General features: G+C 46.6%; 1 protein-coding gene across 1 annotated transcript in view; it reads left to right on the top strand.

Annotated features, from left to right (window-relative positions):
- WNT7A (Wnt family member 7A) overlaps window positions 1-22326 on the top strand; it is a 97314-nt gene that overhangs the window by 16540 nt on the left and 58448 nt on the right. Inside the window, exon 3 of the mRNA XM_023751380.1 lies at window positions 5224-5495. Coding sequence (XP_023607148.1) covers window positions 5224-5495 — 272 coding nt within the window. The remainder of the gene's footprint in view (window positions 1-5223; window positions 5496-22326) is intronic.

Raw genomic sequence — 22326 nt, 5'->3', positions numbered from 1 at the left:
TCTGGGATCCTTCTCTACCTTTTTACTGTCATTAAAACCAGTTCTTGGCTCAGCAAGCTTATCTCATTTGAGTTGATGGGGTCTTACAAATCATTTATTGAGAAGTCTTAACTAAGTGACATCTCTTGACAGCAATAAAGGTATTTTTATAAGAGTCGATGCTGTAAGCCCAAGTAATGGTAAGCTTTCAGACACAGCAAAGAGCCAGGAAGGGAGGGAGGCTGGGACTGAGGAAGGACACTGCCAACCTGGCCCCAGAATCCAAGTCTGGCCGGTGTCCAGGTGGGCGGCCTCAGTGAATGGCATTACTTGTCAGAGCCTCGGCTTCCTCACCTGTCAAATTGTGAGAAAAGGTGGCTATCCAATGGGACTATTGTGAAATATCACACAGATAGCCAAATATGGGTCTGGCACACAATAGATGATCAACAAATGTTACTTTCTTTCCACCCTTCTCCTTCACCCCAAGCCAAACCCCAACCTCAGGCCTCTGGCTACCTCTGTGCAGACATGGCTTCTTGGGGAAGCCATGCTGCCTGGGCTGGGGGTCATCCCCACCCTGCCTCGCAGAGCCTCTTGGGATCTCGGTTGGGTTGTTCTCCTTAAGAGCAGGTGAGCACACTTTCCAAAGCACTGCATGGAAGCACTAAATAAAGGTCACGTGGTTGTTGGCCACTGTCTGGAGCTTTCTTTCATTCGTTCATTTATTCATTTGACAAATATTTACTGAGTGACTACCTACTACTTGTAACAAAGTGTTTGCCTTCAAGGAAATTACATTCCAGAGGGGCAATGGAGGTGGTAGGTGAGGTAGAAGAACAGACAATAAACAAGTAAGTCTAAAATATAAGAAAGTTATGGAGAAAACTAAAGTAGGGGACGTTTCTCTCTGCACCTCCCAACAGTGACTGTAATTTCATCCATTATAATAATTATAATACTCACTGTTGTTTATTTAAGCATTGGGTATATGACAGGTGATACCTACTTCTCTCTACAGGGTGGCTGATATTAACAGATATGGAAATAGAGGCTCAGAGAGGTTCAGTGACTTGCTCTGTCTGGCAGGGTTCAAATTGGAATTTAGGTCTGCTATTCATTTATCCCTCACACATTATGGTGGGAGTTGTAAACAGTGGATCAAGACAGACATGGTCCTTGTCCCCTTGTATATCCATTTGGATGGGCAGACAGACCTTGGACCAGCCCCATACACCATGAGGCTGTCTTGTTCTTCAAGGTATCATGGAGCATGATGTGGCGAAATGGGACACAGTGGTAATAACAACAATGGCTGGTGTTTACTGAACACTTACTACATGTCCAGTGCTGTGCTCAGCACCTTTCCCTCATTCTGTTTAGATGCTGTTATTCCCATTTCACAGAGTAAACAGGGGCTTAAAGCAGTTAACAGGCCTGACATTAGTTACACAGTCAGCCTGATGCCCAGGGCAGTTTCCCCAGTGGTCAGTGTTGGAGGAGAAGGGAGATGGGACTGGGTGGTGTTAGCCTAATGTTGGTGGGCAAGGCCAATGTCAAGATATCAAGGGATCAACAGTGACCCTTTAGCATCTGGAAGTATTAGACTTTACCAGCCAGTACCTGGGTCCCTGGGACCTCTGAAGCCAAGAATGACTGCACCTCAACATTTCTCAGACTCTAGGCCACCGCCTTCACTCCTCAGCAGGTGCTGAGGTGAGGGAGCTAGGTGGCCCCTGATAAGACTTCACTCTGGTCTGGAGGCCCACCTTAAGCTCAGGGGAGTTAAATGTGTTGTGGTGCAGCTGCCCTTCACCCATTTGGAATCTGATGAGAATCTTGCATGGGTAGCGAGCCATTATCATTATGTTTAACTAGTGTCTGTTGTCATCATTTGCAAAGTCATGGGGCTCAGAGAGACCCCAGGGATTGGTAATCACTTGGTGGTAGAGCTCCTGCACACAAAATCACCAGGAAGGAGGTTGGGCTGGCAGCCCCTATGCTGCCCCTGGCCCCACCTCCCATAAGGAGCCTGGGAGAAAGGCAAGTCTCAGATGACAGGCCAGGCCCCACCCCTTCCAATTTACATACTCCACTCAAGGTCTGATTAAGGGGACCCAATCTCCTTTCTTGGAGTCATTTAATTTCTGGGGACAGTTCTTGGTCTGTGTGGAGTGTCCAGAGGCAGAGTCCGCAGCTCAGCTCTGCAGCCTACCAGGCGAGCGGCCTGAGCAAATCAGATCTTTCTCTTGGCCTCAGTTTCTCCAATTGTAAAGGAAGATAAATGAAGACTTCTACTGCTTACCGCACAGCTCTCTTATAAAGAACTGTTACTACTGCCATAGATAGAAATTGCAATAAATTTAATAGTTGGGGCCGTTTTCTCATTCCAGTCTCTGTGCTAAATGCTTTACCTTTGTTAATTTTGTTCTAGTCCTAAATGAGTGGGTAGTTAGCATCCCTATTTTATAGTAGAGAAACCGGAGCACAGAGAAGTTGATGATCCAGCCAAGGTCACACAGCTAGGAGTGATAGAACAGGGACTCCCCAGCACCTATCCTGCTCTCTCTATACTTTTCATCTGATATTCTTTTTCTTGATGTCGGCGAGGGTCTAATCTGACTGTAGGCTGTCCCCTTCAGTGTAGTCTTACCTGTCCGTTGGCATCTGGAGCAGTTAGAGCTGCTGCTCAGGGGCTTTATCTTTGGGACCAGTCTTCCCGCTTGGCTTGGATGCCCTTGGAACATGCAGAGGAGTAAATTAAAAACATGCAGAGGTAGAAATGAGGTTGCAAATCCCAGGAGGTTCTGGTTGTCCACCCCTCACTCTTCCACCTCCTGCTCTGGCCAACTCAGACCCACCTGCTTGCTGCCCAGCTTTGGGGGAAGATTTTTCCAATCTGCCCTCTCCCTGGGAGTCTGTCCATTAAATGCTCTTGTCCAATGTCCTGCTTGAGTGGAACTTGAGGCCTGATCTCCTGTCCTCATGACCTTAAATTTCAAAGCTCCCTCTTTCCCAAAGCCCAGCAGCAGGAGATGGTCACTCTGTTCCTACCTGCCCTTCTGTTGGTCAGTTCTGTCTTCAACCCATGGCCCCAACAGGCTCCCTTGCCTTCCAGTGAGCCCAGCGGAGCATTGCTAGTTCTTATGCACAATTTATTAATTTCACAAAACAAAAGCATTGTCAGGTATCCAGCCTGCCAAATTGTCAGACCTGTGTGCATGTCCACCCTGTCGATGTGGCTTTGTCGCAGGCCCTCTGTCAGGAATTTATTACACACATGAGGTGTGTAATACCAATGTGAGAATATGTGCAGAGTCAGGGACCCAGTAGGTGTGTGATGGAGCTGGAATTTGAGCCCCTGTTTTAACAGGGTGCTGTGGATGGGCTGGCCTGGAATGTCAGGGTAAAGTGGCTTGGGCTACAGGAAGCCACTCAGTGGTGATTGGGTGGGGGCAGGGGAGTACAGGTTGTCTGTGTCTTAGCAGCCCGGGTTAGGGTGGCCATGGGTGGGTGGGAAAAGGGTGTGTCTGAGTGTGGGTCCCAGTGACCTGGGACTTAAAGCAACTTGGAGGCTGCCTTATCCACCTCCCGCACTGCTTAAGCCACTTCATCCCAACATCCTGAAGCACTTCTCCCCACTCGATCATGCCTGCTCAGCACTACTTCATCTCCTGCTCCAGCTTTGGGGGCCTTTCCCAACAGGCTGCTCTCCCTGAAACCCACACCACCCTGGCTCTGAGTGCGAACTTGCTGAATGCTCACTCGGAGTTCACGCTGCACACAGGGCTTCCTACAGAGTGCCTTGGTCCACCTTCATTCTGTGCAGTAGACACTGCTTGCGAACCTGTTTGAGGCCCAGAGAGGCAAAGAGTGTGGGTGGCAGCATTCCTGCAACTGGCTACTCAGGACCCTTCCACCCCCACTAAGAGCCCAGCACCACTGGGCAGAGCCATCTTCAAATAGCTGGGAAGACTTGTGGAAAGTGACTTCTCAGCAGCTCCCCAGACCCCCTACTGAACCTTCCTGTTTACATACCTGCTCTTTTCCACCCTGACTGTGGGCAGTCCTCACTCCTCTTCCCCAGCCCCTGCCTTCTAGGAGACCAAGGCCTGAGGATGCAGATGTCCAGGGTCCAGGTTCCAGCCTTCCCTGGAGATGCTCACAGTCTGGCCAAGAGGAGTGGGTGAGCCTGCGACTGGCAAGTGACACACAGCAGTAGTAACAGGGGCTCACAGAGAACAAGGGCTGTGTGTCAGGCACCTGCGAGGAGTCAGACGCAGAGCTGAGAGTGCTAAAAATTTTTTTAACTTCTAGTTCTTATTTTTGAACACTTAACAAGACAACATTCAAACAAATTTTAAAAGTTAGGATGGATTAATTTACAGTAAAATAATCAACTTAAAATATCAACCCTTTCATTTAGGGCCAAGGAGGCCAATAGTTCCCATTTAAACAGATTTACAAAATTTATATTTTAACCTATATTTGATGGCATCGAAATATAAAAAGTATACAACTTCCATTGAGACCTTCCCTTCCCTTCAGAGTATAATTCATACAATTGCTCCTTTGTTCAGTTCTCAAACTTTTAAAAAATCACCAGTTCTATTTTGAAATATATCTACAACTCCACTGATAACAAGAACACTCTTAAAACAATTCTTATAGGACAAACTCTTACTGTTTTCTGTCATTGCCATGAGAAAAGTACTGTTGCAAAGTTTCCCTTTTACCTCTGAGTACATGGGACTCAGGGAGGGCTCAGCACTGGCTGAAAGTCACAGGACCAGAAATGGATGCTCCTGAGATGTGAGCCCAGGCTCAGGCTCCGGAGTCTGTGAGCAATGCAGGTGTTGAAGAAATGCTGTTTTGAGGGTTGTTGCCAGATGCTGTGAGAGCTGTTCACGTGCACAGTTTACGCCCTAATTTGAGTGTTGTGGGGAGTGGGCGGTCATTCACAGGGTTGTCCCATCCTCTGGCCTTGGGAGCCTGGGCCAGCAGCCCACACGTCTCTCTCCTCCCCTGCCAGTCAGCTACCTAAGGGCAGGCAGCGATTGGGGCTTGAGTGGGCGTGTGCATGACTGGTGCTCAGGCTTGGTCATCATGCCAGGATGGACCTCTCGGAGATAAGGAATGGGTGCTCAGTGGATCTTTGTGGAGCTCAGCCTCCCTTCTTATCCAGGCTGGTCTCCTCCCCGGATATCCTGGACCTGACCCCAGGCTTTCACCCTCTCCTCACAGGGAGCCGGGAGGCCGCCTTCACCTACGCCATCATCGCTGCCGGTGTGGCCCATGCCATCACAGCTGCCTGCACCCAGGGCAACCTAAGTGACTGTGGCTGCGACAAGGAGAAGCAAGGCCAGTACCACCGGGATGAGGGCTGGAAGTGGGGTGGCTGCTCGGCCGACATCCGCTACGGCATCGGCTTTGCCAAGGTCTTCGTGGATGCCCGGGAGATCAAGCAGAACGCCAGGACGCTCATGAACCTGCACAACAATGAGGCGGGCCGGAAGGTAGGGCGGGAGGCCTGGGACAGCCTGCTCCCAGGCGGCAGGGCTCCCGGAAAGGCCACAGAGCTCCTCCCCTAGCTGGCTCTGCCCTCCCCAGCTGCTGATAGGGCTCAGGGTGTGGCATGAAGCTTGTCAGTTACTAGAGAGGTTGAATAACTGAATCTAGGTGAAAACAAATTTGATGTAACAGTGAGATGGAAAGAGGGAGGCTTGTGAACTCTTATCCTTGGGTCCACAAAATCAGCTGTGCAAACTCTGATTGGGGGAGAGGTTAAGATGAGTTGAGCAGGAGTCATCCCTTAACAGCAGGGCCGCAAGCATGTCATTGATCACCACAGCTGGAATCTGGCACTCAAAATAAAGGCAACTTTTTGAGTGCTTCCTCAGATGCTCCTGGATTCTGAGCTCAGCTTGGAAGAGAGCTAGGAATGTTCCAGGATATTTCTAGTGGAGGTGGCTGGGACAGAAAGGGGCTGGACACCCATCCCATGAAAAGCTGGCTGTCCTAAGGCAAGGAAGCAGAAGGGCCCAGAGTGCAGAGTGAGGGCCCACGGGGTGACAGGATCACGGAGAAGTAGGTCCTGCTGTGAGGAGCCAAGCCAAAGCCATGAGATATGGAGTGAGTTACCAAGAAAGGAGTGAGCTCTTTATCCCAGGAAGTATTTGGGCAGAGGCAGCTCAAGGTACCCAAGTCAGTGCTCCTGGCTCAGGCTGTGCCCTGGGCTGCAGCCTAAGGCTGGGAGTATGCTCTTAAGTGCCTTTGAAGGCTGAGGTGCTCAGAACCCTTCCTGGAACCCCTAGGCCCAGGAGATGCTGGGAGAGGAAAAGCTCAGATGTCAGGTGGAGCTCTGTGGTGAAGTGTCTGTGAGCCAGGGCAGATGGAGAGGGGGGCTTAGGGCTACCTGGGTGGGAACAGACCACTGCAGTGATAAGATTTGTGCTGACACCACCTGGGGCCACAAATGCTGGTACCCAGGGTGGCTGGGCAGGAGCAAGAGTGACAAAGACCTAAAAAACCATACACAAGGCTATATTGGACCCAGGAATGCAGACCCCATCCACAGGCCACCACTGTGGTTGTACAGGAAGGCCAGCCCACTGGGGCCAGACCCTGAGTTTAGACTCAGATTTTTATGTACCATCACTTCATTTTTAAGTGTTGGCATTTCAAATTGATTGTCAACAGTAGAAAAGGTAAAAAAGAAAGAGGATTACCAGAGGCTCAAGTATTTAACTGGCTAAGTGTGGGCTATGAACACCCCATTTGGGTGACAGATGTATTAAGTGGCACATATCTTGCTCTGCTGGAGCATGTCTGTGGGCCAGGCAGTCTTATAGCTCTGGATGTATCAGCTCGCCTAATTCTCAAGGCATCTCTAAGAACAGTAGCATCATTATCCCCATTTTACAAGTGAAGAAATTGAGGCTCAGAGTGGCTAAGTAATGGGCTGAGGGTCCCATCTCTACTAATAAAAGGGTAATATACTAATTAGGACCTCTTCCAGACGTCCTCTGGACGTCCATCTGGACAAAGCCACAGCGGCTGCGAGGGCCTTGGGCTGGGGGCATGGGCAGGGCCCACGCGGGAGAGGCGGGCCTGTGCCGTGGGCTGGTCCAGTGCCGTGGCCCCTTTTGCAGAGGCCTGGGGCTCAGGCAGCCATGAGCCCCAGCAGCTGTGAGGCCCAGGGCTCAGGCCTCGCAGCTGTGGAGGCTGGCAGTGACAGCAGCAGCAGGGTGATGGGGGCAATGCCTTTCCTTGTTCGGCCAGTTGCCTCCCACAGAGGGAGGCCAGACTGCTACTTAGGTCCAAGGGGAACGGGCCTAAGCCATCAGTAGGACATCCCCTGAGGGCTCCCAGACTGTGAGAGGGGGCAGGCCTGGCTGAGGGACCCCCCCAGTGCATGAATTTTCATGCACTGGGCCTCTAGTAGTTAATAAGCAGTGCCAGAATTCTGTCTCTAAGCTAACATTCTTTTTTTAAAAATATATTTTTATTGATTTCAGATAAGAAAGGAGAGGGAGAGAGAGATAGAAACATCAATGATAAGAGAGAATCACTGATCGGCTGGCTGCCTCTTGCACACCCCACACAGGGGATTGAGCCTGCAACCCAGGCTTGTGCCCTTGACCGGAATCAAAACTGGGACCCTTCAGTCCACAGGCCAATGCTCTATCCACTGAGCCAAACCAACTAGGGCAAAAGCTGACACTCTTTATACAGCATACATTGCTGTGGCATGGTGCTTAGAAGGCTGCCTGTAGGCTGGCACTGGGCTGCCTGGTTTAGATTCCAGCTTTATTATTTCTTCCCAGGAAGGAAGTAGAGCTGGCAGGAGTGTCCTCAGGGCTGAGGTGAGGAGGGAAGGAGACAAGGCAGGAGACCACTTACCCCGGGGCCTGGTACAGAGTTTATCCTCAGCACAGGGCGGCTGTGATTACAAGTTGTGCAAACGCGTAACGCAGGAGGGAGTCCGTCTGGCAAGTGTTGGGGGTAAGGGGGGTAGCCTGCACACCTTAGAGAGGAGCAAGGTTCCCCTCTTGCAGATGAATGGGAGAGGACAAGCTGGCCCTTCCTACAGCCTTCAGGTACCCTTCCCTCCCTCCTCTTCTCGAGCCTCTGGCCACATCCTGTGTGTAAGAGCCTCCCAGGAGTCTGGGTGAGTCACACCTGCAGAAACTCACCTGACACGATGCTGTCCTGGGTTAATTGGAAGGCCCTGCCTGGCTGGCAGCTCCTGTGCAGCCAGCACATCCCTCCAGGCTTTTCAGCTATTCATTTCTTCTAGTTTCTGTGGTCAGATCACTCTTTAGGGCACAGGGCACAGGGCACAGGGTGTAGACTTCCTCCTGCCCTTGAAACACTCCCTGGAGGCAGAAAAAGGGAGTGCTTCAAGAGTCTTCCCTCTTCCAGCCTCCGTTTCCTTATCCGTGGCTACCTGGTTGGGCCACTGTGAGAATTAAAGAAGAGAATTCTTAGCTTGGGATAAGAAAGGTTCAGTATATCCAGTGGGAAAAGCTTTCACAAGCCACAGAGTTCCACAGCGTGAGGGCTGCGGCTGCTGTTCCAGGCAACTCTTGGGTGGTGCAGCTGCTGGAATCTGTCAGACATCATAAGATCAACCTCAGTGGCTTCCTGGAGGAGACAAGTGAGGTTTGGCTTGGCAGGGAAGAGAGGTGAAGGTAACACAGGTTTGGTGTGGGGAGGCAGTGGTCAAAGGTCCAGAGGTGAGGGCTTGGGGCAAGTTCAGGGGCCCAGACTGGCTGGTCTGTGAGTCACAGCATCTGGAGAGCCTGCATGGTCACCTGCCAGGCCAGGGAGTGAGAGCCTTGATTTGTCCCCTCAGATCTTTCTGTGGTTGCTGTCAGGTTTCAGCTCAGATGTCCCCCTTCAGACAAGCTTCCTTTCCAATTCCTTCCTAGCCTTTTCTCAGATGTCATCTTGTTCCTTTCTCTCCCACCCCATTCCATACCAGATCATGAGCTTGAAGTGTCTCATTCACAGCTGCACCCCCAAGGCTGGCATCAACGAGCCACTCTCTGTGTAGAGTGAAGAGTTGAGTACCTATGGTCACTGGTGAACCACTGATGGTTCTGGAGCAGGGAAGGGGCAGAACTCATAGACACTGACTCCAGGAAGGCAGAGTGAGGCCCTGGGCGGGATCAAGAATGGGGTGCAGAATGAGTGCAGACTGGGCTCTCCCAGAATGATGAGGAAAATAATATGGGGTGGGAGGGGGAAGAGGTGCTAGCAGCCTGACTCTATCTCTAATGCACATTCCTGTTAGCCTATAGTCTAGTCACTGCCCCTTCCTTAATTATCTGGTCTTGCAAGACCTGTTTACCTAAATACTCCCATTTCACAGAGGCCATAAACCATGAAACATACACAAGCCCTGGAGGGGGTTATCAGCGCTGGTGCCAGGCCAGGCCAGGCCAGGCCAGGCCTTTAGGTATGGTTTCACATCCACCATCCCAACACACGGGGCTTTTTGCAAAGCCCGCAAAAGGTCCGGAAGTCTGATCCATATTTGGGGGATAAAGAAACCAAAGGGTATAAAGAGAAAGCTTCCTCCATATTGGCTCGCTCAGGATTTGGAAATAGGCTCCCCTGAGTCATGGTACTAGTACATCGGGAAATAAATGGTTTTTTCCTGTATCTCTGGGCACTCCTGTGTATTTTTCGGTCGCCTGGTAAATTCTGTAACAAGCTCAGGGAAACCAGCAGAAGGGCTCTCCCCATGTCAGCCCAGCTCCACTCTGGCTTGTGAGGACCCTTGTGGGTGGCTCCCCGGGATAGCAGTTCAACCTGGCGCTCTGTATTTTCCAGAGTCAAGAAGTGGGATTTGGGACTCCCCAGTGTACATAGGGAAAGGCCTGACCATCCACAGGTCTGGCCCTTTGTGGTGTGGGAGTGCAGACCCAGGGCAGTATCCATACTGCTCAGCCAGATCCCAGCAGGCTGGTGGTTTCTTAGCCCAGCCCTCTCTGCTACAGGGCACCTGAGCACCCACACACATATCCAAGTGGTCAGGAGCAAGGACAGCCACCTAGCCTAAGGCTTGGTTTATATCAGTTCTGAGTCCCATCCCTACTTGGAGATACAGTTTCCCCATTTGTCAAATGGGACTATGACATTGATTTATTCTGGATCCCAGGTGCTGGTCAGGGCCAGGTGAGGGTACACAGGGGAGGTGCCCCAGGATCCTGCTGTGTGCCATTTATTAGAAGGCATGGGGCCTCACCCCAGAACCTCCCCCACAGTAGGCTTCTGTGGGTCACACACACAGAGGAGAAAAGAGGCAGCCCGCAGCCACTCCTGGCTGAGTGTCTTGGAAAGGCTCACAGATGTGTTTATCACTGGCTCCCTCACTCCTGCTGTCAGCAGACAAGACTCAACCTGACCACAGGCTCTGGTGCTTGTTGGCAGCTGTTTGAGAAAAGGAGGAGGCAGGGAAAGTTAGGGAGGGGGTGCGTGTATCGAGGGGCAGAAGTGGTGGCAGATCCAATGAGGGGAAACCGGGGGCAGCCCACTGACTCACCTGGCAGATGGGGAGAATAAACGCTGTGGGAGCATCCTGCCCTCGCAGGTCTCCACTCCTCTGGGCAGAACCAGGTGCTGGTCTGTGGATGGGCCACAGGGCTGGGAGATGGGTACTTCTGTGGGACAGCCAGCCTTTCCATTCCCTCATTGTCTCATGCAATTGTGTGGTCTGCAGGGTGGAATCAGAATGACTAGGTGAATGGTAGAAATTATAGTCTTTCCCTATTAGAATTTTAGGGCCATAATATTTTTGGATTGAAATCACAGACTGTTCAGATTGAGAATGTAGAATATTAGGTTCACATCCTCATATATGGGGTTTGGAATTATAGGATGTTTGGTTGGGAGGGAGAGAGACATAGGGAGCATTGGGTTGAAATGTTCAGATGGTAGAATCTTTGTGGCTTTGAATGATTTCTTTCCAGTCTTTTGTGCAGTGGGGAGATGAGCAAACCATGATTCTTTCCCTCAAGGTAATTGGTCTAGTGAAAGAGTCAGATAAGAGGAGCAAGAAGTATGATTTAGGGCTCACACCACAGGGGCAATGCCACACAGAATGCTTAAGGGAGCCCAGGGAGGGAGTGCTCTTCCCGGGGACAAGTCTGAAGACCTCTAGAGGAACAAGGGACCATTAGAATGGCTTTGAAGGATAGGTAGGAGTCCACCAGGTGGACAGGATAGGTGGGGAAGAGGAGGGCAGTTCAGACAGAGATAACAACATGTATAAAAGCATGAAGTCCTAAAAGAGCATGGTTGGGCTGTGGGGAGTGCAGGGCTCTGTGTGTCATAGTTCCATTTGACAGATGGGGAAACTGAGGCTCCAATCAGGGATGGAACTCAGAACTGATATACACTAAGCCTTAGTTATCCCAGGTTAGGCAGCTGTCCTTGCTCCTGACCACTTGATTATGTGTCTGGGCCTTTCAGATGCCCTGTTGCAGAAAGTGACCACTTCAGAGCTGGGCTGGGAGACCACCTTCCTGTGATCTGGCTGAGCAGTATGGCCGTTGCCATGGTTGCCCAGGGCCAGGGGCTGGCGTGCTGCGGATGCCTTGCTGTACACTGAGAAGAAAGTGCACAGGGAGCTCTGGAGGCCTCAGGGGAGGGAAGGGCCCTCAACAATCCCTTCCCTGGGGTGTGGTGACTGAATTCAAGAGAGGCAGCCATGGGTATGAGGGCCCAGCTGGGAGAGGGCTGGCCCCTGCTGGAATGTGCTGCTTGCTCCCAGGGAGGTGAGCTCAGGGGGATGGAATTTCACCTGAGTGAGGAGTCACCTCCCAGTCCCTGCCCAGCCTCTTGCTCACAGAGGGTGCCGGTTTTGTCCCTTCCTGCCCTGCCCCGTCTGGTCTGGGTGCTCCTGGGAGCTGGATTCCCACCCTGCCCTGGCCAGAGGCAGGCCTGTGAGTCAGGGGACACCAGGGAGCTGGCAAGGCTGCTGAGGTGGGGCCCAGATAAGGTTTGCCCAGCTATGCTCCTCTCCACTGTCCTGAGGGCCACTTGCATATTTGACCAGAAAGAGTGGTCAGTGGTGGTAAGTTGAGGGCCCAGGGAGCCAGGCCCAGCCTTTCTGGAAGCTGGCTGACCAACTTGGCTGTGAGGAGGCCTCCTCAGGCCCTGTGCCCTCCATTCCTGCCCCAGATCCAGGAACAGATGTATGTGTGTTCTCACCTTCCCAGATGGAAAGGCCTCTAGCCAGAACTTAAGGGACTTGGATGTTGAGCAAACCACATCCATCCTTGGCCTTGATTTCTTCTGTGGTGGAAACTTATGGTCTCAGAAGGGTCTTCCAGGTCTGACATGTGTGTTGAGTACTTAGGACCAATGGATGTCAACCTTGTCTGCAGCCACACACTCGTGGCATCCACCAAACTATTCCTGCCTCAGGGCCTTTATACATGCAATTTCCTCTGTCAGAAATGCTCTTCCCATGAATCTTTGGATGACAAAGGCCCTCCCTGACTCTCCTCCTCTATGTCCAGTCATCTCCTTTGGTATACCCTGCTTTATTTTCTATGTGACACTTATCACCATAAGAAATTATCTTATTTACACAGCTCTCTATGTGTTTACTGCCTGTCTTTTCTCACTACAATATCAGCACCATGAGGAATTATATGAGTTCACAGCTGCATCTCTCTGTACCTAGAACAGTGTCTGGTACATAGTAAGTGCTCAAGAAATATTTGTTGAGCACATGAATGAAATGACAAATGTCTGCTCTTACCTTGAGGAATTTTCCGGGAATACAGTTGCCATATTAGAAACAAACAAACAAACAAACAAAGAAACAAGTCATCCCAGTTAAATTTGTGTTTGATATAAAGTACTAAACTATTTCCCAGAATGGCTGTGCCATTTTACATTCCCACTAACAAAGTATGAATAATCCAGTTTCTCCACATCCTCACCAGTATTTGGTGTTGTCACTGTTTTTTAGTTTTGCCATTTTGATAAGTGTGTGCAACATCTCACTGTGGTTTTAAGTAGTATTTCCCTAAGGGCTAATGAAGTTGACCATCTTTCCATGTGCTTATTTGCCATCTGTGTATCTTCTTCAGAGGAATGTCTGTTAATGACTTATGCCCATTTTCTAATTAGTTTGTTTATATTCTTATTGTTGAGTGTTGAGATGGTAGTCTTTTGTCAGACATATGGTTTGCAAAATCACCCCTGCCCCAGTCTGGAGCTTATCTTTTTATCCTCTTCAGGAGGTCTTTTGCAGAGCAAAAGTCTTTAACTTTGATAAGGTCCAATTGATCAAGTTTTCCTCTTATGGATAGTGCTTTTGGTGTTGTCTAAGAACTCTTTGCTCAGCCCTGGTCCCCAAAATTTTCTCCTATACTGTTTTCTAAAAGTTTTGTAGTTTTACGTTTTATATTTAAGTTCATTATCTGTTTTTAAATTAATTATAAATCAACAAAGGTTTATATATCCTTAAATTTTATTAAAATATATACTACATAAAACAGCATTCTAACATTTTAGTGGTGTTAAGTACATTTACATTATGTGCAACCATCACCACCATCCATCTCCAGAACTTTTTCATTTCACAACTGAAACTCTGTTCCCTCAAACACTAAGTCCCCATTCCCCACGTGGACCCTGGCAACACCATTCTACTTTCTGTCTCTATGAATTAAACTGCTGTAGGGACCGCATCTGAGTGGAATCCTACAATATTTGTCCTCTTGTGACTGGCTTATTCCACTTAGTATGATGTCCTCTGGGTTCTATTATCCGGTTTGAGTTAACTTTTGTAAAAGGTTCATTTGAGGTCAAGGTTCATTTTTGGGGTCTATTTATGTGCTCAGTCTGGCCACTCTCTTCAGCTCTACAGCCCTGTCTGTGGAGGACAGTGACTTCTAGACAGTGCCAAGGAGAACTGTACAATCTTTTATGTAGTTATTTATTTTTAAAATTTATCCCAGTACAGATGTTCCCTTTATTCCTTCCATTGACCCCCTCCACTCCCCACCGCCCAGCCTTCACTGTACTATTGTCTGTGTCCCTGGGTTATGCATATCTACACTAATAAAAGAGAAACATGGTAATTAGCGTACGACCGCTACCATTCCCATTGGCTAATCAGCATATCCTTATTCAAATTAACTGTCAGCCAAGATGGCGGCCGGCAGCCATGCACTGAAGCGAACAGGGAGGCTTGCTTGCTCCAGTGACGGTGGACTCCAACTTTCCCCGCATGACTTGCCGGCCTCTCAGCTGCAACTCTAAGCAACTATGTTGCAAATATAGAAGCTAAACAAAACCCCAGAAACCGGCTTTCAGTCAGCCGGGCTTCAGCCAGCCGGACCACAACATTGTATCAATGTTTTCATCAGCAAGGCCTCAGAGCTAAAGCTGGCCCAGAATAAAAAAGAAAAAAAAGAGCAGTTGGGAGCTTCAGTCACCCGCCAGCCTGAAAACGGCCCTCAGCCCCTCACCCAGACTGGCCAGGCACCCCAGTGGGGACCCCCACCCTGATCCAGTACACCCTTCAGGGCAAACCAGCCGGCCCCCACCCATGCACCAGGCCTCTATTCTATATAGTAAAAGGGTAATATGCCTCCCGGCACCAGGATCAGCGGAGCAGCGAGGCTCCCGGCACCGGGATCAGCGTGACAAGGGGCAGCGCCCAAACCCCCTGATCGCCCTGAGGCTCTGTGAGTGACGGGGGTGGGGCCACAATCTCCCTATCCGTCCTGCTCTGTTCGTGACAGGGGAAGGCGACCCAACCCCCTGATCACCCCTGCTCTGTGCCTGATAGGGGGGAGCTCCCCAACCCCCGATCGCCCTGCAGCTCTGTGTGTGACAGGGTGCGGCGCCCCAACCCCCCCCCCCCCCCCACGCGACCCTGCTCTGTGCGTGACAGGGTACGGAGCCCCAACCCCCTGATGGGCCCTGCTCTGTGCGTGACAGGGGGTGGCGCCGCAACCTCCCCATCGACCCTGCCTTGAGTGTGACAGGGGGCGGTGACCCAACCCCCCAATCGGCCCTACCCTGAGCGTGACTGAGGGTGGCATCGCAACCTCCCGATCCGCCCTGCTCTGTGCATGACAGGGGGCGGCGCCCCAACTCCCCAATCGGCCCTGCTCTGAGCCTGACCAGGGGCTGCACCTAGGGATTGGGTGTGCCCTCTGCCACCAGGGAGCAGGCCTAAGCCAGCAGGTCGTTATCTCCCGAGGAGTCCCAGACTGCGAGAGGGCACAGGCCAGGCTGAGGGACCCCCCTCCCCCCCGAGTGCACAAATTTTTGTGCACTGGGCCTCTAGTCTATAATAATAAACATGTAATATGCTAATTAGACCAGACATCCTTCTGGATGACCTTCTGGATGAAGCTGGGGCACTCTGGGTCCTGGATGCTGGAGGGAAGCCAGCGTCCCTGGTGCTAGAGGGAAGCCAGTGCCGGGAGCCGGGGGAAGGAAGGCCTACTCTTGCACAAATTTCGTGCATCGGGCCTCTAGTATGCATATAAGTTCCCTGGTTACTCTTTTCCCACCCCCCTTCCCCAATACTTCTGAGATTCATCAGTCTGTTGTTCCATGCTTCCATGTCTCTGAATCTGTTTTGTTCATTGGTTTATTTTGTTCATTAGATTCCACATATGAGTGAGATTATGTGATACTTGTCTTTCTCTGACTGGCTTATTTTGCTCAGCATAATACTCTCCAGGTCCCTCTATGCTGTCTCAGAGGATAAGAGATCCTTCTTTTTACAGCTGCATAATATTCCATGGTATAAATGTACCACAGTTTTTTTATCCACTCATCCACTGATGGGCACTTGGGCTGTTTCCAGATCTTAGTTATATAAATTATGCTGCTATGAACATAGAGGTGCATACATTTTTTTATTTATTGGTGTTTTGGGTTTCTTAGGATATATTCCTAAAAGTAGGATCACTGGGTCAAATGGCAGTTTCATTTTTAATTTTTTAAGTGAGAATAAGATTATTTATCTCAGTTAATAACATATGGAAGTGTAGTAAGATATAAGAAAGTAGATCAATTAATCGCCTTCAAATTAACATCAAATGCAGCTTATCTCACTTTAAAAATTTTTTATTTTTAATTTAAATTCTTTATTGTTTAAAGTATTACATATGTCTCCTTTTCCCACCATTGACCTCTCCCCATCCACTCCCACACTCCAGCACATGCCTTTACCCCCCACCCCCCATTGTATGTGTCCTTTGGTTATGCTTATATGCATGCATACAAGTCCTTTGGTTGCTCTCTTCCCACCTCTTCCCACCCTCTCCTGCCTTCCCTCTGAGGTTTGGCTGTCTATTCGATGCTTCTATGTCTCTGGCTCTATTTTTGTTCATCAGTTTTATGTTGTTCATTATATTCCACAAATGAGTGAGATCATGTGATATTTATCTTTCTCCGACTGGCTTATTTCACTTAGCATAATGCTCTTCAGGTTCATCCATGCTGTTGCGAATGGTAAGAGTTCTTTTTTTTTTTTTTTTTTTTTTTTTTTTTTTTTTTTTTTACAGCAGCATAGTATTCCATTGTGTAGATGTACCACAATTTTTTTAAGTGAACATATCAAGATTTTATTGTCATATCATAAAACAAAATATGGAGCTTAGAACTGGATCATTTGACCCTTTATCTTTTTATTTCCTCCCAGTTCAAAACGTTTGCATCTCTTAATAGCCAGCATTCTCTTAGATCAGCAGTTGGGCTCAACACATTCAAGCCTCAGCACAATCTTCTTTGCAGTTTTAGCCTTTTTTGGAAAATGAGCTTAGTCTGCTGACCATAGCCACTCTGCTTCCTGTCATAACGCTGCTTTCCCTGTGCATACAGAGAATCCCTGCCCTTCTTGTACTGTGTTACTTTGTGACGTTGATGCTTGCCACACTTACAGAAAGTTCGGTGGGTTTTAGGAATGTTCACATGTTTGCGAGAGCGCTCTCGGCAGGGAAAGGAAGCTGTACCACAGCTTTTTTATCCACTCATCTGCTGATGGGCACTTAGGCTGTTTCCAAGTCTTAGCTATTGTAAATTGTGCTACTATGAACATAGGGGAGCATACATCCTTTCTGATTGGTGTTTTGGGTTTTGTAGGATATATTCCTAGAAGTGGGATCACTGAGTCAAATGGAAGTTCCAATTTTAATTTATTGAGGAAACTCCATACTGTTTTCCATGATGGCTGCACCGATCTGCATTCATACCAGCAGTGTACTAGGTTCTCTTTTCTCCACATTTCTGCCAGCACTTGCTATTTGTTGATTTACTGATGTTTACCATTCTGGCAGGTGTGAGGTGATATGACATTGTTGTTTTAATTTGCATCTCTCTGATGATCAGTGACCTTGAGCATTTTTTCATATGTATCTTGACCATCTGTATGTCCTATTTGGAGAAGTGTCTATTTAGGTCCTTTGCCCATTTTTTAATTGGATGTCTGTCTTCCTTTTGTTGGGTTGTATGAGTTCTTTATGTATTTTGGAAATTAACCCTTATGAGATATATCATTGACAAGTATGTACAGTGGGCTCCCTTTTCATTTTGTTGATGGTTTCTTTTGCTGTGCAGAAGCCTTTTATTTTGATGTAGTCCCATTTGTTTATTTTCTCTTTTGTTTCGTTTGCCTGAGGAGATATATTGGCAAATACATTGCTATGAGAGATGTCTGATATTTTGCTGACTATGGTTTTCTAGGATTTTTATGGTTTTACCACTTACATTTGAGTATTTTATCCATTTTTAGTTTATTCTTGTGTATGGTGTAAGTTGATGGTCTAGTTTCAATTTTTTGCATGTACCTATCCAGTGATCCCAACAACATTTATTGAAGAGACTGTCTTTCCTCCATTGTATGCTTTTGCTTCCTTTGTCAATATTAATTGAGCATAATGGCTTGGGTTGATTTCTGGGATCTCTGTTTTATTCCATTGATCTATATACCTGTTTCTTGTGTCAGTACCAGGCTGTTTGATTACAGTGGCTTTGTAGTATAATTTGATATCCAGTATTGTGATCCCTCCTACTTTGTTCTTTTCTCTCAAGATTGCTTCTACTATTTGGGGTCTTTTTTAGTTCCATATAAGTTTTTGGAGTATTTGTTTTAGTCCTGTGAAATATGCCATTGGTATTTTAATAAGAATTGCATTGACTCTATAGATTGCTTTGGATAGTATGGACATTTTAATTATGTTAATTCATCCAATCCATGAACCCAGTATATTCTTTCATATGTTTGTATTTTCCTCTATTTCTTTTTTCAGTTTTCTGAGGGCATGGTTTTATACCTCTTTGGTTAAATTTATTCCAAAGCATCTTATTTTTTTTGTTGTTGCAATGGTAAGTGGGATTGTTTTTTTAGTTTCTCTTTCTGAGAATTCATTACTGGTGTATAAAATGCTATCGATTTCTGGATGTTAATTTTGTATCCCGCTACTTTGTTGAATTCATTTATTAAATCTAATAGGTTTTTTGGTAGTGTCCTTAGGGTTTTCTATGTACAATACACGTCATCTGTGAATAATGACAGTTTCACTTTCTCCTTTCCAATTTGGATACCTTTTATGTGTTTTTTTTTTTTTTTTAGTTTCACATTTAAAAAAATCTTTATTGTTCAGATTATTACAAATGTTCCTCTTTTTTCCCTCCATAGCTCTCCTCCACCCGGCTCCCCCCACCACCAGCCCTCGCTCCCCCCGACTATCCTCATCCATAGGTGTAAGATCTCTTCCCACATCCCCACACCCCCTTTCCCCCAAGAATTGTCAGTCTGCTTCCTTTCCATGCCCCTGATTCTATTACATTCACCAGTTTATTCTGTTCATTAGATTTTTTATTCATTTGATTTTTAGATTCACTTGTTAATAAATATGTATTTATTGTCACTTTGTTGTTGATAATTTTTTATCTTTACCTTTTTCTTCTTCTTCCTCTTCTTAAAGAATACCCTTCAGCATTTCATATAATACTGGTTTGGTGGTGATGAACTCCTTTAGCTTTTTCTTGTCTGTGAAGCTCTTTATCTGACCTTCAATTCTAAATGATAGCTTTGCTGGGTAGAGTAATCTTGGTTGTAGGTTCTTGCTATTCATCACTTAGAATATTTCTTGCTACTCCCTTCTGGCCTGCATAGTTTCTGTTGAGAAATCAGCTAACAGTCATATGGGTACTCCCTTGTAGGTAACTAACTGTTTTTCTCTTTCTGCTTTTAAGATTCTCTCTTTGTCTTTTGCCCTTGGCATTTTAATTATGATGTGTCTTGGTGTGGTCCTCTTTGGATTCCTTTTGTTTGGGGTTCTCTGCGCTTCCTGGACTTGTAAGTCTATTTCTTTCACCAGGTAGGAGAAGTTTTCTGTCATGATTTCTTCAAATAGGTTTTCAATATCTTGCTCTCTCTCTTCTTCTGGCACCCCCATAATTCGGATGTTGGTATGCTTGAAGTTGTCCCAGAGGTTCCTTACACTATCTTCAGATTTTTGGATTCTGTTTGCTCTTCCATTTGGGTGTTTTTTGCTTACTTGTATTTCAAATCTTTGACTTGATTCTTGGGATCCTCTAGTCTACTGTTGAATCTCTGTATATTATTCTTTATTTCAGTCAGTGTATGCTTAATTTCTGACTGGTCCTTTTCCATTTTTTTTGGTATTCTCACTAAGATCCTTGAAGGTCTCACTAAGTTCCTCGGAGGTGTCTAGAAGATTCTTGAGTAACCTTATAACTGTGGTTTTGAACTCTATATCTAGTATTTTGCTTTCTTCCATTTCTTTCATTTGTGACATGTTTCTTTGTCTCCACATTTTGGCTGCTTCCCTGTGTTTGTTTCTATGTATTGGGTAGCTGCTAAGTCTCCTTGAGTTGATAGAGTGGCCTTGTGTGGTAGGTGTCCTATAGGGCCCAGTGGACACCTGAGGTGGACACTCTTGGTGCACCCCTTTCACCTGAGGTAGACACTCTTGGTGCACCCCTTTCTGGGCTGTGTGCACAGTCTTGTTGTAGTTAAGCTTTGATTGCTGTTGGTATCACTGGGAGGAATTGACCTCCAGGCCAATTGGCTGTGAGGACCAGCTGTGTCTACAATGGAAGAGCTGCTGTTCAGGAGACACCCTTATGGGGCAGGACTTGCTTCAGTGGGGCTTTGGTGCTCACTGAGTCTGCCCCTTGAGTGTGTCACTTATGGATGTGAAGAGTTGTAATCTCCCTTTTATATTTTCTTCTTGTCTGATCACTGTAGCTAAGACTTCCAGCACTATGTTGAATAAGAATGGTGAAAGTGTCTTGTTCCTAAGAAAAATGCTTTTAGTTTTTGTCTATTGAGTATGATGTTGGCTGTAGGTTTGTCATATATGACCTTTATTATGTTGAGGTATGATCCCTCTATTTCCCACAATGCTGAGAGTTTTCATTAAAACTGGGTGCTATTTGTTGAATGTTTTTTGCAATTATTGATATGATCATATTATCTTTATCTTTCTTTTTGTTTATGTGATGTATTACATTTATTGATTTGCAAATATTGTCCCAGCTTTCCATCCCTGGAATAAATCCCACTTGGTCATGGTGAATAATCTTTTTAACATATTGCTGGTCCAGTTTGCTAATATTTTGTTGAGGATTTTGGCATCTATATTCATCAGGAATATTGGTCTGTAATTTTCTTTCTTTGTAGTGTCTTTTTGTGGTTTTGGAATTAGGATAATGCTGGCCTCATAAAAAGAGCTTGGAAGTCATTCGTCCTCTTGAAATTTTTTGAATTGTTTGAGGAGGATAGGTGTTAGTTCTTCTTTGAATGTTTGGTAAAACTCCTCTGTGAAGCTGTCTGGTCCAGGACTTTCTTGTTTGCTGGGAGTTTTTTGATTCTTGCTTCAATTTCATCAGCTGTAATTCGTCTATTCAGATTTTCTGGTTCTTCCTGATTGAGTTTTGGAAGATGGTATGTTTCTAGGAATTTATCCATTTTATCCACATTGTCCAGCTTGTTGGCATATAGCTGTTCATAGTATTTGCTTACAATCTTTTTTATTTCTGTGGTGTGAGTGGTTACTTCCCTGCTTTCATTTCTGATTTTATTTATTTGGGTCCTCTGTCTTAGTTTCTTGATGAGTCTCACTAGTGTATCATCAATATGGTTTATCATTTCGAAGAACCAGCTCTTGGTTTCATTGATCTTTTGTACTTTTTAAATATATTTTATTGATTTTTTACAGAGAGGAAGGGAGAGAGATAGAGAGTCAGAAACATCGATGAGAGAGAAACATCGATCAGCTGCCTCCTGCACACTCCCCACCGGGGATGTGCCCGCAACCAAGGCACATGCCCCCGACCGGAATCGAACCTGGGACCTTTCAGTCCGCAGGCCGACGCTCTATCCACTGAGCCAAACCGGTTTCGGCCTTTTGTACTTTTTAAAAAAAATCTCTATGCTATTTATTTCCTCTCTGATCTTTATTATTTCCTTCCTTCTACTTACTCTGGGCTTTTCTTATTGTTTTGTAATTCTTTTAGTTGTAGGGTTAGATAGTTTACTAGAGATTCCTCTTATTTCTTGATGTATGCTCGTAGTGCTATGAACTTCCCTCTCAGGACAACTTTTTCTGTGTCCCATAGATTTGGGGCCGTTGTGTGTTCATTTTTGTTTGTTTTCAGGAAGTTTGTGATTTCTTCCTTGATTTCATTGGTAACCCACTTATTGTTTAATAACATGCTACTTAGCCTCCATGTGTTTGAATGTTTTTGAGTGTTTTTATTGTAGTTGATTTCTAGTTTCATGTCATTGTAATCTGAGAAAATGCTTGATATGATTTCAATCTTATTGAACTTGTAGACTTATTTTGTGTCTTAACATGTGGTCTATCTTTGAGAATGTCCTATGTGAACTTGAAAAGAATGTATATTCTACAGCTTTGGGGTGAAATGTTCTGTAAATATCAATTAAATCCATCTGATCTATCATATCATTTAGGGTTACTGTTTTCTTGTTGATTTTTTGTCTGGAAGATCTATTCAGTTCAGTCAGTGGGCTGTTGAAGTCCCCTACTATGACTATATTGCTATCAATCTGGCCCTTAATGTCCTCTGAGTTTTTTTTTATATATTTAGATGCACCTATATTGGGTGCATATATGTTTACCAGGATTATATCCTCTTGTTGGATCAATCCCTTTAGTATTATGTCATGACCTTCCTTGTCTCTTTCTATGGCGTTTCATTTGAGGTCGATTTTGTCAGATATAAGTATTGCTACCCCTGCTTTTTTTTTTTTTTTCCACTTGCATGGAAATTTTTTTCTATCCTTTCACTTTCATCCTGTCTGAG

The sequence above is a fragment of the Myotis lucifugus genome, unplaced genomic scaffold, assembly GCF_000147115.1.
Source record: "Myotis lucifugus unplaced genomic scaffold, Myoluc2.0 scaffold_21, whole genome shotgun sequence".
Classification (NCBI taxonomy): Eukaryota; Metazoa; Chordata; class Mammalia; order Chiroptera; family Vespertilionidae; genus Myotis; species Myotis lucifugus.
Note: the sequence above shows the minus strand (reverse complement) of the source record. Positions and strands in the feature narration are given on the sequence as shown.